This window comes from Gopherus evgoodei, chromosome 10, assembly GCF_007399415.2.
Source record: "Gopherus evgoodei ecotype Sinaloan lineage chromosome 10, rGopEvg1_v1.p, whole genome shotgun sequence".
NCBI lineage: Eukaryota > Metazoa > Chordata > Testudines > Testudinidae > Gopherus > Gopherus evgoodei.
The window spans coordinates 77555429-77572965 of NC_044331.1; the positions used below are offsets into that span (position 1 = coordinate 77555429).

At 45.3% G+C, this 17537-nt stretch overlaps 1 protein-coding gene and 1 long non-coding RNA gene across 2 annotated transcripts in view; one reads left to right on the forward strand and one right to left on the reverse strand.

Moving 5' to 3' along the window:
* The window catches only part of LOC115658351 (myosin-16), a 48828-nt gene extending 35991 nt beyond the window's left edge, over positions 1-12837 (forward strand). The window contains exons 34-44 of the mRNA XM_030577092.1: positions 362-494; positions 2667-2883; positions 4173-4309; positions 4461-4564; positions 5604-5796; positions 7028-7231; positions 8933-9058; positions 10362-10532; positions 11115-11315; positions 11792-12021; positions 12512-12837. Of these exons, the coding sequence (XP_030432952.1) occupies positions 362-494; positions 2667-2883; positions 4173-4309; positions 4461-4564; positions 5604-5796; positions 7028-7231; positions 8933-9058; positions 10362-10532; positions 11115-11315; positions 11792-11995 (1690 nt within the window). The 3' untranslated portion in view covers positions 11996-12021; positions 12512-12837. The remainder of the gene's footprint in view (positions 1-361; positions 495-2666; positions 2884-4172; positions 4310-4460; positions 4565-5603; positions 5797-7027; positions 7232-8932; positions 9059-10361; positions 10533-11114; positions 11316-11791; positions 12022-12511) is intronic.
* Positions 7258-17197, reverse strand: LOC115658353. The gene is made up of 3 exons (XR_004002245.1): positions 16426-17197; positions 10351-10412; positions 7258-7328 (listed from the first exon to the last, which is right to left on the reverse strand). It is a non-coding gene; the product is annotated as an uncharacterized LOC115658353 (long non-coding RNA).
* Between the last annotated feature and the right edge of the window lie 340 nt (positions 17198-17537).

The following is a 17537-nucleotide window of genomic DNA, read 5'->3' on the forward strand; positions in this document are numbered from 1 at the left end:
TATACCCCCCAGCAACATTGGATGTGTTCTCGCCGCATCAGCAGCAACACCTCGGAAGAGTCCTGCTGGTGCGGAGCCCTTCCGCGCAGACTGAGCCCAGCGTTTAGTTGCAAAGCTGAATGGCAGGCACCTTGAAATGCGCCAGATTGAAATTTAATGCTGCAAAACCAATAAACTAAGCGGTGCACGCGCCATTCATGAGATAGGACAGTACCGTTCTCAGTCAGGCTTCTGCAGGCCTCCTGACCTTGGTAGGTCCCTCTGAAGGTGAAAACAGTGAACGTGTCTGAGGCGAAACAGATGGGCAAGCCTCTCTCCCTCCTCTTTCTCCAGCTTACGCTTTAAAACCTTCCACCCTCAGGAGAAAGCTGGCTGCTAGGCTCCAGGTGGCAGAGGAGACAGCGGAAGCTGCCCAAGCCCGGGCCGCCAGCATGGAGAAAACCAAGCAGAGGCTTCAGATAGAAGTGGAAGACCTCACACTTGACCTGGAAAAGGTAAGAGACCTGATGATGCAAAGATGGATTCCTGCCAACATATGCCTGAACAGAACATCCCAGGAAGCCCTAGGGCCTGATTTAAAGTCCACTGAAGTTCCTCTGTCAATTTCCATGGACTTTTGGCCAGGCCCCTCATTCACATGATTTTTATCGTCTCTACTAAGTTTATTAAAGACAAGACAAAATCTTGCATTACCAGCAGTAGCAAGGCACTAGATGTATCCCACTGTGTGAAAGTCCAGAGCATGGGTCTTCAACCTTTCAGAAGTGGTATGCCAAGTCTTCATTTAGTCACTCTAATTTAAGGTTTTGCAGCCCAGTAATACATTTTAACGCTTTTAGAAGGTCTCTTTCTAGAAGTCTATAATATATAACTAAACTATTTTTGTATGTAAAGTAAATAAGGTTTTTAAAATGTTTAAGAAGCTTCATTTAAAATTAAATTAAAATGCAGAGCCCCCCGGGCCGGTGGCCAGGACCCAGACAGTGTGAGTGCCACTGAAAATCAGCTTGCGTGCTGCCTTCGGCACGCGTGCCATAGGTTGCCTACTCCTGGCCCAGAGGATAGTCACAGACATTCCATATGGACATACAGCATGTTCCTTTTAGTCAGGCTAATTAACCAGCTTCCAGTAGCAGCAAAAGCAAGTCCATCTGGCCAGACAGCCCGTCCTAGCTGCAGCACCAGGTAACCCTCTCCGAAGCCTGTGTCTACCTTCATATTTGCCAGTGTTGGACCGCCACTGTTTGCAGCAATGGTGGGAATGCTAGTGTGGACTGGCCACTAGTGTTTTAATCATCATGTCATCTAGCCCTGCAGTCTAGACAACCTAGCAGTGAAAACACTAGTGATTGGTGCTGCGGGTCTACACTAGTGTTTCCACCTTTGCTACCACTAGTCTAGATGCACCAATGACAGTGCAATGGTGGGAAATGGGAATAAAAATGCTAGTTAAGTCAGGACTACGGACTAAATGGGAGTTTTTCCAATGACTGCAGTGGGCTTTGGATCAGGCCGTAGGAGAACACAACCCTACCTCACTGTATTACATCCATGGACGGTGGGTGACTCGCCAGCTCGGGAGGGTTAGCCCCTCCCGCCGTCCTTCCCCTGATGGAGCCCAGAGCCTTCCTCCCTGCCCCCCTTCCGTGGCCACCAACCCCCTTCTCCCCCCCAGCACTCTAAGTAGGCAGCGTGTGGCTCCCTCAACTCCATCGTCCCCAGCACAGAGCAGGCAGCCCCAGCGCCAGCAGCCCCCCACCCAAGCACGGGCTAGTGCAGGCCCAGCACTTGCGGGGCCCCCTAACACTGGGTGACCCCAGCCACTCCAAGTCCCAGCCTGCTTCCCATAGAGTTGCCAACCCTTCAGGATTGGCCTGGAGACTCCAGGAATTAAAGACTCATCTTTAATTAAAATTATGTCATGTCATTAAATCTCCACGAATACGTCCAACCAAAATTGGCAACCTTATTTCCTGGAGAGGAGCAGCCAGCCTGCCTGGGCTGGGGCCAAGAGGGAAGGGCAAGCAGGAGGGGGCTTTCCAGGCGGAGCATGGGTGGGGCCACGTTGGGCTGTTCGGGGAGGCACAGCCTCCCTAAGCCTATTTACGTGCTGCCAACGGTTGCATCCCTGGGGCAAAGGGGCGCTTTGCTATCATTTCCCTCTAATGAAGCTCATCTTTGGATAGTAAGAATGCAAGGCGTATTCATGATTAAAAGCCACAAAGCTCCAGGAAAGAAAAACACCCTGTTATCCTTTCCCTTTTATGGTGATTCAGTTTAACACAATCTAAAATTGGCTTGGATAGCATCTTGTTTGCAACTGAAGCCAAAATGCTTTCGAAAGAGCCACAGTAGTCGACCACAAGAATTCCTACCAGTGCATCTGTATGCGATATGTCTGAAATGGGAAACATTTGCTCCCCTGTAACAACAGAGTTGAGGAAGGCCATCACACTGAAAGCAACTTGGTGGTCTTGCAAAATTCCTAGCAGTGGGGAAAGAAAGCCAAGCAAATATTTGAATCATCCATTCAGAATGACTAAGAGGAACTCCGCCAGTCACGAGAGCTGCTGCCAATTTAACCATGACTAGCAGGCAGGACATGCACAGAAGTGATGTGTAAAGAAAAACTTGTCTGCCGTGAATGCTTGGCTTTCTGCTTCCAGGCCAATGCTGCTTGTGCTGCCCTGGACAAGAAGCAAAGGGCCTTTGATAAGATGCTGGCGGAGTGGCAGCAGAAATGCGAAGAGCTGCAGGTGGAGCTGGACAATTCCCAGAAGGATTGCCGCATCTACATGACGGAAAACTTCAAGCTCAAAACTGCCTATGAGGAATCCCTAGAGCATCTGGAATCTGTTAAGAAGGAAAACAAGACCCTCCAGGGTAAGCACTGATTCCATGTAAAAACAACCTCCACACATCCGCCCAAGCCCCCGATTTACATAGAATGATGGGCTGTAGCTTCTTCCAGCTGATACTCACGTTCTCTTTGTGAATGTATGTCTGATGACATTCCAAATGATGGGCCAAATTCTGCTCTTGTGGTGAAATTCACCGACTCACTGACACCTCCCCATGCACAAACACAAAGTAAATTGCGAAAGTAACATAGGTAAATGTATAGTGCTGCGAGGGAACAAGAAGGGCTCAGGAGACAGGAAGATTGTGCTGCAGGTCAGTTCCCTCTTGGTGGCCACTGGTCTAAAGTAGAGGCCATGACCCCTGTGCATCCCTTGGGGGAAAGGGGGCTTATCATCACGAGAACCAGATAATAGGGGGAATGATGGACTAGTGGTTAAAGCAATCAACTAGGATACATGAGACTTGGATTCCATTCCCAGCTCTGCCTCGGAGTTTTCTGTGATCATGAGCCAGTCATTTAATCTCTCTTTGCTATAGTTCACCCATCTGTAAAATGGGGCAAATGACACTGACCTTCCTGACAGGGGTATTGTGAGGATAACTCCATGAATATTCGGGAGGAGCTATGACCCTCTGGCAGTGTGGCCCACAGAAAATAAAGAATGATGGACTCAGTGGCACAGCCCTGATACTCCCTGCCCCCTCCATCCTTTGCTCCAGCCTACAACGGCTGGCACAGAGCCCAAACAGCGTGGTCTTGTTTTCACTTAGGAAGAGCAACCATTTGAGAGGAGGGAGGAAGAGGCGGAGAAAGATTGTGGAGAATTTCTGATGGCGTAACGGGTTTCTCTTTTCCATCTCGCTGAACGCAGGCTGCTAACAGGCTCATTCAGAAATCCAGAGTAACATTTAAAAATGAAAGCAAGGGCCGACTGATTGGAAGTAGAGTCCTAGAAATGTAGGGCTGGAAGGGACCTTGAGAGGTCATCTAGTCCAGTCCCAGGTGCTGAGACAGGACAAAGTACACCTAGACCCTCCCTGACAGCTATTTGTCTAGCCTGTTCATAAAGACCTCCAATAATGGAGATTCCACAACCTCCTTGGGTAACAGATTCCAGTACTTAATTATCCTTATAGTGAGAGAGTTTTTCCTACTATCTAACTGAAATCTCCCTTGCTGCAGATTGTTGATCGCTTGACTGGAACTATCTCAAGCCATTTTCTCTCAAAGGATCAGTACAGGTGGCACTTGTTAAAAGTTCCCAGTCCTGGGGTACACCCATCACACAATCTCCATTTTTCTTCCTCAGAGGAGATTAAGGATCTGATTGACCAGTTGGGTGAGGGAGGGAGAAGTGTACATGAGCTACAGAAGATAAAGAAGAAGCTGGAGGTTGAGAAGGATGAACTGCAGATGGCACTAGAGGAAGCAGAGTCTTCCCTGGAGGTAATAATTGTATCCAATTCTGACAACTACACATGAGGGGAACACATCAGACTAGTACATAACCTGCTGGCCATATTCCAGCAGATAAATGATATAGATTTTACCTCTTAAAAGCCATTCAGTCACACTTCTATTGTATGTTTGCTGGCAGGTTGAAGAAAGCAAACTGATCCGTATTCAGCTTGAACTAGCTCAGGTGAAAGCCGACATTGACAGAAGAATCCACGAGAAGGAAGAGGAATTTGAAGCTACAAGGTATGGAATATTTCATAGAATATCAGGGTTGGAAGGGACCTCAGGAGGTCATCTAGTCCAACCCTCTACTCAAAGCAGGACCAATGCTCAGATTTTTTTGCCCCAGTTCCCCAAATGGCCCCCTCAAGGATTGAACCCTGGGTTTAGCAGGCCAATGCTCAAACCACTGAGCTATCCCTCCCTATCCCTTTAAGTGCTCAAAGATACACACTCAGAGTTTTTTGACTCAATATGCAGCAAGGAGGTGTAAAGTCCCAATATGAATATTCGTTCATTCGATGAAAGAAGCCCACATTTGCTTGGGTGATCTGCTGGATTTGACCTGATCTAGTGGCTGTATTACCAAGGGATCTTGTGTTAACATTAAGAAGCAGGTGATTGTAGAAGATTCTGGGTCGAATCCAGCTCTCTGTTACAGCCGCGTGGTGTCATTGAAGTCCAAGGTGTTGCGTTGCATAACTAAGTACAAAATGTGGCTCATAATACATTTCTTAGTTACTATCAGAACATAGTTCTGCTTCAGAACTTATGCCAGTCTCTGTTAGAGAGTAGGATGAGACCTAATATGGGAGGCAGATTATCCCACAACCAGGGTTCTTACACCTTCCTCTGAGGCTTATGCTGCTGGCTAGAGACAGAATATTGGACTAGATGGACCTTGGCTGTGAGCCAGCCTAGTAATCCTTAGACTTCTAATGTTCACAAAAGATTAAAAAAAAAATTGTATCTCAGGGAAATGTGATAAACCACAATTATCACGTTAAACTCTCAGGATTATTTATAGTGCTTAGGTACCTCATTGGAGAAGTTTTGGTCCACTTCAAATCTATACTTATTAGTATGACGTACTCTAAGACGGAAAGTCTTTGGGATCAGTGTGGCTGCTGGGATCAAGAATCCCATTTTCAGAGTGTTTCTGAAATGATCTCTTTTTATTATTTCATGAACAGTCCCTTGGTTTTACCCACCTAAAGCCAAAGGCTGGACTGGACTCAAGTGTAACAGAATGATGCAACTTGTGCTTCATTGGAATCCGCAGGAAAAATCATCAGCGTGCAATTGAGTCTCTGCAGTCAAGTCTGGAGATGGAGGCTAAGGGGCGAGCTGAAGCGCTCAGGCTCAAGAAGAAGATGGAGACAGATCTGAATGAAATGGAAATCCAGCTGGATCACGCCAACAGGAACAACAGTGAGCTTGTCAAGACACTGAAAAAACTGCAGCAGCAGATCAAGGTAAACTGGAGAGAAGGAAGTAGGACCCTGAAGGGAAAACTCTATCCAGTTACATCTTTTTACATATAATAACTCTAGGAAGTGGAATATACAGCCTTGTTTAGAGTGACTCTGTTAGGTCACATTTGCCCCCAAATTCAGGTTTTGTAAGCAAAGGATCTAAATCAGATGTAAATGAGGAGTAACTTCATCCAAATCAATGGGGTACAACTGCTGTGAGAGAAGAACCAGGCGCACAGGCTTCTACAAAACCTCAGACCAGCAGAAATATTTCCATGCAAATAAAAAAAATTGCAATGAAAATGGTTTTGTTTTTAATAGACAGTGCCCTGCAGTGTTTGCAAATCAAACAGTGCTGCTTCACTCCAGTGCAGGTGAACCTGAAAGTGAAATTGACTAGAAATCAACTGAAGTGAAAAGTGAAACTTACCAGTCTGTTTTCTTTCTCCAAGCTCAGAGAACTGCAAAAAGGATACAAATAGCATAAAAAGGGCAAACCAAATTTAGATTTAATAACAATAATAATAAAAAAACTTTAAAGGCCAGATCCTCAGCTGCTGTAAATGGGTGTCACTGCAGCTGAGGATGTGACTCTAATAACCTAAGGCAGGGGTTCTCAAACTTCATTGCACGGGGACCCCCTTCTGACAACAAAAATTACTACATGACCCCAGGAGGGGGGCCTGAAGCCTGAGCCCATCCAAGCCCCAACCTCTGGGTGGGGGACCAAGGTTGAAGCCCAGGGGCTTCAGTCCCAGGCAAGGGGCCTGTAATCTGTGTACCAGTGCCCTTGGGCTTCAGCTTTGGCCCTGGGTAGTGGGGCTTGGCTTGGGCTTTGGCCCCAGGCCCCAGCAAGTCTAAGCCAGCCCTGGAGACCCCATTAAAATGGGGGTGTGACCTACTTTGGGGTCCCGACCCACAGTTTGAGAACCACTGACCTAAGGTGTTGTAACAGCATTGAAAAGTACATTTGTTTTCGTTTTTTAAATATGTGGACCTTATTTTGCTCTTTGACACTGGTGTAAAGCAGGAGTAACTCCACTGAAGTCAAAAGTTGCACTGGTGTAAAGCAGACATTATTGACATCAGAATCAAACATCATGATTTTTAATTGGACAATGTCCCTTTAAAAAAAAAAAGGAGAAAAGAAAAGGACATGAGTGGGCCATCCTGTACTTTACAGCTTCCTCTGTGTGCTTCTTAATCATACTTATCCCTCTTTTGCCTTCAGGATCTTCAGATTCAGATGGATGAAGATGCTCGCCAGCATGAGGAACTCCGGGAACAGTACAACCTCCAGGAACGCCGCCTCAGCCTGACACAGACGGAGCTGGAAGAAATGCGCACTGGGCTGGAAGGCAGCGAGCGCTCTCGCAAACTCCTGGAGCAGGAGCTGTTAGAGATCACTGAGAGGCACAACGAAATCAATGTCCAGGTGAAAACAAATACCATGCTGTTGATACAGGGTTGTTGTACTGTTTGCTCCGCTGCTGGCATTAAAAGTCTGTTGTGCTTGATGAGAATGTACTGTGCTGTAAAGAAAATGTTATGAAAGAATAAATAAAAATCAGATTGATTTTATTAGAGCCAAATCTAGCAGCAAAACTTCCAGTGACTTCAGTGACAGCCTGAGTAAGGAATTGCAGGATTCGACCCATAAAGGATTAAATGTGATATTATTCCTTCTGGGGAAAGTCCTATAGAATTTATGATGAACTCTACCAAGAGGGTTCTATGGATATTATACTAAGAATGGGATATTCAAAAATGCTGAGCGTTGGCCCAAGTCTATGATCCATTGATGCCAGCGGGGGCAGAGTTAGGACAATGCTGAGTACTTTTGAAAATGCCACTCTAAAAATCTACAGGGTGAAATACTGGCTCCACTGAAGTCAATGTGAATTTTGCCATCGGCTTCACTGGTGCCAGGATTTTCCCCCTAGAATTTAATGAAGAGTGAGATCCATTTGATTGACATTTTAAACCATCCGACAGAATGCAAAGGAAATGGCATCCTATAGGATTCTGTGCGCTGGTTTCAAAATTCTAGAGATGGTTTATCATTATTTATTACATTCTCTAGGTCTTTTTCCATAAAGGATGGACCAAATGTGCTAAGGATTTCCAAAGAAGGGGAAGGAAGGTCTACAAGATAAACTGCTGGAAAGGACTAATAATAGAGAGAAGCATTTGCATCCTGAGATGATGATGGGACTTTGTCTATCTAAAGAGTTGGAAAAAATATAACAAATACATTTACTTGTAACTGATGCTCAAAGGCTAAATTTTCGGCAGCTAAACTGCTGCATTTATGTCTCATAGTCTTCCTGATGCTTGCTTGTTATACAGAACTAATATTGTACAGTGCTTGCATTGTACTCTACAGCAGGGGTAGTCAATTATTTTTTGTCAAGGTCCAAATTTTTTGTTCAAGGTATAATCAAGGCTTAGACTTCAGAGAAAATAATACATAATAACAATAATAACAAATAAATACAAAGATTTCAGGGACCATTCAAAAGTGTCTGGTAGTCCGGATTTGGCCCGTGGTCTGCCTATTGACTACCCATGCTCCACAGTATTGTGGTACGTAGACTTGATGCTGTAGTACTGGAGATCTTGAAAGTCTATGCAATGCATTGCTTGGTTATTTAGTAATGTTTCTAGGTATAATTGTTTTAGCATTTGGGCTCCTTACAAAAAAAATCCAAAACTATACACATTGGCAAACATTGTGATTAGAAGAGGATTTTCAGATTTCCCATGAGGCAGAAGATACATATAGGCTATAAGTTCTTTGCACAGCAATCGCGCGCGTGTGTGTGTGTGTGGAGCGCCTATAGACAAAAACGTCTGGATGCTACTGCAATGTAACTTTGAAATAATAATACACACACATGCACACAAATACAATGAAGCAGAATTAAAATCAAACCCTTTCGTGGACAAAGGGCTACAACGCATGATACAAGATTGGTTACCAAGGAAAATCTTTCTGATATAAAAGTAAAATAAACATACAGGGCCAACTGCATCCCTAGTTTCAAGCCTGTGAAGTGCCAAGTCGTCTGCTCAAAGATCAAGTTAGAGCCCACAAAGCTAGGCTGGGTCACCGAGTCTTCCCTCCTCCCTCCAGAACCAAAGCCTGCTGGTGATAAAGCGCAAACTGGAGTCTGACCTTATGCGCATTACAAGCGAACACGAGGAGATGATCAGCGAGTTCCGAGCAGCCGATGAGCGAGCCAAGAAAGCCATGGCTGATGTAAGTTGCACCCGGCCCTCAGTGATGGTCCCTAGAAGCCTGGGGGTTGTATATTCTGCTCTTTCCTACACTGCTCAATTTTGAAGTGCGTTGTTACTGATTAATCTTAGCACTTACGTAGCATTTCCCATTCCTAGAGGGCTGCGCACACATCAGCTCATCTGTCCACCAATATGGCAAAAGAAGACTTGGAGAAATCCACTTCTCTTCTGTCCCCCTGCTAAGGAAGGAATCTTCTGTATTACTGATGGCGTCCTGGGGAGTTCCTCCATTTCCCCTTCTGTTTTGTCCCCACTTTCCTCAAGGCTTAACATTGAAACGATCATGCTTCTAACCAAAGACTGGACGCCCTCCCCCGTAGCCAGTCAATGCCATTTATAATTGGCAGGGAGAGCAGAAGTGGCCACTGTTGAGTAAATTTCTCAGTTGGCACTTAACAATTGACACCTTAGAAATTCCACAGACAGCTGTAGAGTTAATGCTCAGTATTTCCTCCTGAAAGAAGGCTGAACATTCTGCCTTCTTAATGCTCTCAGCTATTGCGTGTTCATACAGCACCTTACCTAGACCCCAGGGCAAGAAGCCCAGGCTGGACCCTGCCCTCAGAGGCTCCCTCTTTAACCTCAGCTGGCTTGTCAATTTCATGGCTGGGAGCTGTGAAACTGACAAGACTGTCTGACTTCTGGAGGGGAGTGGACATTAGGGGGAGAAGTCATGGGTAGCTTCCTCCCCTTCTCAGCATAGAACATGGAGTGGTGGGGGGCAGCCAGGCTCGCAGCTCTCAGCTTCCACACTGCCCCTCTTAGGTTGGTGGAAACGCTCCTGGTGAGGACATGCACCACCAGTCCAAGGAGGATAGTCTGGATATGCACCACTGCAGTAATTTATTGCGGGGCCTGTAAGTTGACCTAATATAGGTTGACTTATGTTTCTAGTGTAGACATACCCTATGGTAGGTTCTAATCTCTCTTCTTCCCAGGGGAGGATGGAAAGCATAAGCACTGGATTGTACTCTGTAGGCAGAAATGACTGTCTTAATAAGAAGGATGAGTAATATCTTACACTGTACCCCTGTGATAGTAAGCAAGCGCAAATCTCCTGGCTTGAGGACTGATCCAAAGCTCACTGAAATCAATGGGAGCCTTTCCCTTAGAGAGGCAAACTGTGATACATAGAACAGACTTCCAGCTCCTGCAAAAATTCCCCATATGGCAGCATATGGACATCAGGTCTAAATAGCCTAGCTTCCAATGCTCAGTATAAATAGTCTGTGCTGACAAGCTGTTTCTTACCCTCCTCTTAGGCTTCCCGCATGGCAGAAGAGCTGCGTCAGGAGCAGGATCACAGCATGCACCTGGAAAAGATAAAAAAGAACTATGAAATCACAATAAAAGACCTGCAAGTCAAGATGGAAGAGGCTGAGCAGTTGGCCCTGAAAGGAGGAAAACGTACTATCATGAAACTTGAGACCCGGGTAAGAAAAACTGGATAGATCTACTCCAAAAAATTCTTCCAACACTGCCATCCAACCCTTCCCTGACCTGAGCTTTAGTACTCAGGAGAAATATTTGAAAAGAAAAGGAATGTTTTTATTAAAGGGCCAGTATATCCCAGATAAATTAAACTAAATTAAAGAGAGAGAATAATAGCAAAATATATTCTAGAGAAATTAAAATCCACCCTGGCCATACTCAACCCACTGCAATGCAAAGAAAGGTCAGTGCTGCTCCTCTGTGTCATATGCAATGTCTGGTTGGATCCTAAATGTCCTTGGCTATAACTCTAGGGCATATTATCATTAACCATACCATATCTCTGTCGAGCATCCCACCGATGGGTCCTCCTGCCCCCAGTTCACACAAGTTCCTACTGGATCCAGTGATAGAGCTCATTGGGATTCTTTTCATATTTGTTGCAACTGAAATACCCCTGCATCAGTAAATAAAAAACACAAGACCACTTTCCAGATTTTTAGTATGACTCCAGATCTCCATGTCCATCATGCTAAACACAATCAGTACTAATGTATCCTGCTGGGTTTTTTCCTCCTTTTCAGATTAAGGAACTGGAAACAGAGTTAGATTCTGAACAGAAGCGTCACGTGGAGACGGTGAAAACGCTGCACAAGAATGAACGTCGCCTGAAAGAGCTGATCTTCCAAACAGATGAGGACCACAAAACCAACCAGCGCATGCAGGAGCTTGTGGAGAAGCTGCAGAACAAGCTGAAGACTTACAAGAGACAAATTGAAGAGGCCGTATGTACCCCAGACAGTTACTCTCCCCTCTTGTGCACACACACAATAATATCTACCACATACATTGTGTCTTCAAAAGAAACATAATCTGAAATATGTGTTCATCAGTAGCATTAGCACCTCCAGTCATCAGGCTCCTGTTTGATGCTCCCTTTTCCTGCCATCTTTGATAATACGGGCCCCAACATACCTATAAAAAAGCCACCTAAAAACCCACCTGCCTTATCCTCTGCAAAAAATCAGATTAATACATGTTGTCATCTCACCCTCTTGCAGTCCTTTGGCTGCCCTCACAAGTTACCTCCAATATCTGAGGGGATGTGCATGTAAAATGTATTTATTCCTGGTCCAACAGTTTACTATACACTTTGCCTGATTGGTTGTATTGAAGGAATACAGGTCAGAGCCATTTTGTGCTGGCATTGTCTAATATAAAGACTTAAAAAAAAATAAGCCCAATCTTCTCCCATCCCCAGGAGGAGCAGGCTAACCAGAGCATCGCAAAGTACAGAAAGACGGTGCACGAGCTGGATGATGCAGAGGAAAGGGCTGGAATGGCTGAATCGGCTCTAAACAAATTGCGCACCAGGCACCGTGTCTCGGCGACCAAGGGATTCACCTCTGTGGAGATCATCCAAGTGTCGAAGTCTTCTGCTTCCAAGTCCGCTTCTGGGGAATAGACACCTATGCTCTGAACCTGCAGCTGGTAGGGCTGCATGCCTGGCCTTTTTCAGACAGGGTACTGGGGTGGATTTGGAAACATAGGTTCAGTAGAGACCCTGGGTGACTCACTGAATTCACTATGAATGGTGACGGGGCCATTCTGCATGGCTCTGCTGATGTGGGAAGAGGAATTTTGAAACTGAAGAGGACTGTGATGATTATAGATGCTGTTACAGCCTTAGAATCATGCAGAGGCTCCATTGTAGCTCTTTAGCTCAGAGGCAGTGGGGTTTCTGTCCTCTCCACATCCCTCAAGTAGAACCTATGCTCAAAACCGATATACTTGGCCTGGAGAGGTCAGGATTTGGCCCTATTAAAGGAAATCATTGGCCCGGTCTGAACATCAGTAGGTTCCAGTGGGTGTTTACATGGATATTGTAGCATTTCTCACCTCTTCCCCTCCTCCCTAGGGAGGCTTTAAAGGATAAAGAAGTTGCTATTGTAATCCAATTTCAATGTCTCTTTCCTTCCAGGGTGACACACATCTTCCCAACAGCTGCCCATTGCAAGATTGCTACCCTAGTGATGAATTGAAAACAGCAGTCTAGAGCCATCAAGAAGACGCCTACATAGGGAGAGAGAGATGGAAACAAAGAATGTACATGTATCTCTGGGGAGAAAAGAATGATTGCACTGGAGAGCTTGAAACCAGGACTTTCCCCGACTGGATTAAACCACAAAATCATATAGGTCTGGCTGTTATCAGTTGAGATGAGTCTGTTTTCATGTGGATTTTACACTTTCATGTCAAGGACGGAAGGTGTAAAGCATCTGTGTGATGTGGGCTGTCTCTTGTAAATAATTCCTCACACTAATAGTCTTAATGCATAGTCTTAATAAAGCTTACTGTATGGGAAAGAAACTTGGAGACGTTGCTGGATTGTCTATGTTTGTAGGATGACAATTTGATTCACTGAGACCTCCTGTCCAAAAAAGCATTTTTAAAAGAAATTCAGCAGCACTGAACCACGTTGGCTGTTGTGCATGTGTACCAGTTACCTTTACTGGATCAGAATTTCTCAGCTGTGTGTCACGGGTCCTCTAATGCCAGCAGTTAAAAGCAGGTTCCTCTTTCACCTGGGGTTTTGGAGAGGAAGCATCTAAGTTCTATCCCTGATATTGCTCCAAGTTGCTGTGGTACACATCACAGTGACACTTATGAAGTCCTAGGCCATGGATTCTTTGAAATCCCAATGTACGAGGACTCGCACAGCATTTCCTTTGCTCATTTAACACAAGGGCTGTAGAGGTTTTCCAGATCCTTTTGGTGATGAGGTCCCAGCCATGCACTGTTGGGAGCAGTTTTGTGACATCAACAAAAGGGTCCAGCCAATCAGAACGTGGCTTTGGACAATCAGTGTCTCCAACCCAGACACTACTATGTACTAGCACACACTCTCCTGGGGTGAAAAAATACAGCATTGTGTGTCTGTATGATACAGGCCCTTGTGACCATGGGTTCAAATATGTGATGCTTGGGAACAGAGATTTGTGCAGCTAAGGGAGGCGGAAGCAAAGGTGGCCAAACACATGCTTACCTAGCTCCAGTAGCAGCATGGTGGGGGACAGTGGTCGTTCCAAGAAACAGCTCGAGGATTTGTCAAGAACAAATCAATGCCAAAACAACCTGATTTGCTGCTTTGACAGGGTTACTGGCCTAGTGCACCAGGGGGAAGCTGTAGACATGATATATCTAGACTTTAGTAGGGCTTTTGACACAATCTCATATGACACTGTCATAAGCAAACTAAGAAACTCTGGTCTAGATTAAATTACTGTAAAGTAGGTACACAACTGATTTAAAAAACCCTATTCAAAGAGCAGTTATCAACATGTTGCTGTTTAACAAGGAGGGTGTATTTAGTGGGGTCCCACAGGGGTCTGTCCTGGGTGTGGTACAAGTCAATATTTTCATTAATGACTTGGATAATGGACTGGGAAATACGTTTTTAAAATTTGGAGATGACGTCAAGCTGAGAGGGGTTGCAAACACTTTGGAGGACAAGATTACAATTCAAAACAAGCTTGACAAAATGGATAATTGGTCTGAAATCAACAAGATCAAATTCACTAAAGGTAAGTGCACAGTCCTTCGCTTAGGAAGGAAAAATCAAATGCACAACTACAAAATGAGGAATTACTGACTTGGCGGTAGTCCTGCTGAAAAGGATCTGGGAGTTATAGGGGATCACAAATTGAGTTTGAGACATCAGTGTGATGCTCTTGCAAAAAGGGAAAATAATATTATTGGGTATCGTAATAGGAGCATTGTATGTAAGACATGGGAAGTAATAGCTCTGCTCTACTTCGCACTGGAGTATTATATGGCCTTATCTGGAGTATAGTGTCTGGTTCTGGGCACCACATTTCAAGAAAGCTGTGAACAAATTGGAGAGAGCCCAGAGGAGAGCAACAAAAACTGATAGAAGGTTTAGAAAATCTGACCTATGAGGAAATGTTAAAAAAGTGAGCATATTAATCTGCAGGGGGGCCTCATAGCAGTTTTCAAATATGCTAAGGCTTGTTGTAAAGAGGACAGCGATTGATTGTTCTCTGTGTCCACTGATGATGGTAGGACAAGAAGTAATTGGCTTAATCTGCAGCAAGGGAGATTTAAGTTAGGTAGGAGGAAAACCTCCTATCTATAAGGGTAGTTAAGCACAGGAACAGGCTTCCAAGGGAGATTCCCTTGGAATCCCAGTCATTGGAGCTTTTTAAGACCAGGTTAGACAAACACCTGTCAGGGATGGTCTAGGTATTCTTAATCCTGTCTCAGGTAGAGGGGATGGACTAGATCAGTGGCTCGCAAAGCCAGTCTGCCGCTTGTTCAGGGAAAACCCCTGGTGGGCCGGGCCGGTTTGCTTACCTGTCGTGTCCGCAGGGTCGGCCAATCACAGCTCCCACTGGCTTCATTCCCCATCCTCGCCCCACCAATCTGCCTCCCTCCCTCCTCCTTCAAAAATCAAACCAGTCAAGCCCCTCCAAGGTGGGAGGAGGGGGCAGTGGGAGCCCTGAGGTACGTGAGGTGGTCGGGAGGGGAACCTTGAGCTCTCACCCTCATTCTGCCCCCTCTCTGCATTATCCTTCCCAATTCTTCTCCCCTCCCTTCTGCAGTGATCACCTGCTCCCTCCACCTTCCTACCAGCCACATCCATCTTTACCCAGGAGCTCCACAATGGCCAGGTGTCAGCAGGCACAGGCAGGAGCCAAGAGGGAAAACAGTCCACCCAGCTGCCTGTAGCTGTCGCTTTGTGGCTGGGAGAAGCAAATGTAGCTATGCCTACAGCTGTGCTAAATGCAGGAGGTAGCAGGAGAGTTGCCAACCCTCCGGGATTAGCCTGGAGTCTCCAGGAATTAAGGATTAATCCTTAATTAAAGAGTATATCATGTGATGAAATCTCCAGGAATATATCCAACCAAAATTGGCAACCATAGGAAGCAGCGGTGCTGTCATGGCAGATATCTGGCACTTTACCAAATGGCTGAGACCCTAAATCTGTTTCCAAAAGTGCTCATTTCAGGCCTGACCCTTAGACCTGAGCTTCCCAACTCCCATTGATTTCAGGGAAGACCTCATCTTGCAGGAGCTACCTGCGACTAACTACTAAGGAAAAATGTGACCCAAAGACCACAGCTGAAAGATAGCATTTACTTAAGGTTTTGATCAGGTTAAAAAACAACTGAATCATGCCCCCTCATTCCCCACTGTATGTCACAACCATTTCACAAACAGTCCACTTAAACACAGAAGATTAAAACACAGCACAGCAGCTGTTAAACTGGCCTGTCTTAACCAGCTATGGAAGCTGTCCAAGATGATGGCATAAACTGACCTTCATTTGTTAAGAATCACAAATTTTGCAACTTCAATACATCTAGAGTGGCTATTTGAGATCAATATAATGCCTTTGCTAAGTCAGATAGCTCTAGTATTGGTTATGAAAACTGATTTTGAAAAATTATTATAACCCTAGGTGGATGCTGTACTGAAGTCTTAAGCAAGTGCATCTTGGAAAAAAATCCAGTACTTGTTTTTCTCTTTTTTTTCCTCCCCAAACATGCTGTGTTTCCTTCCCTCTGCCTGAAAGTGACACATTTTCAGATGTCAGAGCCTACCTTACACTTCTAAAATAGATACTTTTGCCAACAAATGCATTTGTGTTTAGTTACCCATTTTGAATCCAAAATGCATGTTGTGCACTTGCAGTTACCTGTTTGCACGTCTACACATATTTTGCAGTTGTCTGCATTTTGAAACTATGTCCCGTTGTTTTTTTCTTTAGACCTTAAGGCAAACGTCATCTATAGTTAAATCTCCCACTCTTGCTCTCACATTAGAGCAGTTCCACCACTGTTACAGGAGTGTTAGTGTAGATTGGTCACTGACCTTTTCAGTACTAAATCTTCTACTCCAGCTCACTGCTGCTTTGGAGGATGTGATGGTGAAACTGCTGACAGCTTGTTTGCCTTGGAACTGGCATAGCTATACCAGTAATACTGCTGGAGCCAAAGTGGGAGATTCCTGAAAACCTTTATTGTAGACAAGGCCTTAGTATTTTTGCATTTAAAATCTCCAAGCTCCTGCAGAAGTCAGATGCTCTGTAACATATCTGGCTCAGCTGCTTTCACCCATCTGCCAGTGAAAATCATTTTGTAAATGTAATACTGTATTTAAATACAATTTCAATCCTGTTATGTAATATTTAGTTGACCTAGTTATATATCTTTAATCTGCACAACTTGTTTTAGAAGCAGACCAGTAAGAACTACAGTGACTGCATGTTGCAAAGTCACTCTAATCCTCCCATCACTCCACTCAGATTTGTCTTTTCTGTACTATAAATTGCCAGCTTTACAAGTGCTGCCTTTTATAATTATGGTGCTGTTACCTAGAGAACAGAGTACTAGACGGGAACTCTGGAGAGCTGAGTTCTACTCTTACTCTGCCACTGGCCTGCTAGATGAACTTGGGCAAGCCCCTTCACCTCTTTGTGCCCCAGTTTCCCCACCTGTGCAATGGGGGTAACTATGACATTCCAGGTTGATTTATAACATTACTCCCTAGCTTTTTTCATCAGTAGAGCTCAAAGCATTTGACAAAGGAGATCAGAATTCCCAGCCAACTGCTAGAGCACGCAGATCCTGCTTCACTGACAGGCACCACCACAAACCACAGCTCCCAGCACTTCAGTGACTAGCTCTGCACACAACCACTAACCAACCACAGTACGCATGTGTAACTTTCCCCTCCAGGCGATCACTGCGCATGTACAGCTCTCCTTCAGGCTAGCGACAGTGCGCATGCTCCATCCTCTCGCCTCCTCTCCCCACCCCCGCCATTGTGTAAGAGCTCTCGCCTCACCACGCTTCAGATCTATGCGCAGGCGTAGTGAGACGAGCGGCTCCAGGACCCGTGCACAGGCGGAGGGGCAGGAACCTCACCCCGCCCCGATTCTGTGCGCAGGCGCAGTGAGAGGAGCGGCTCCCGGCCCATGCGCA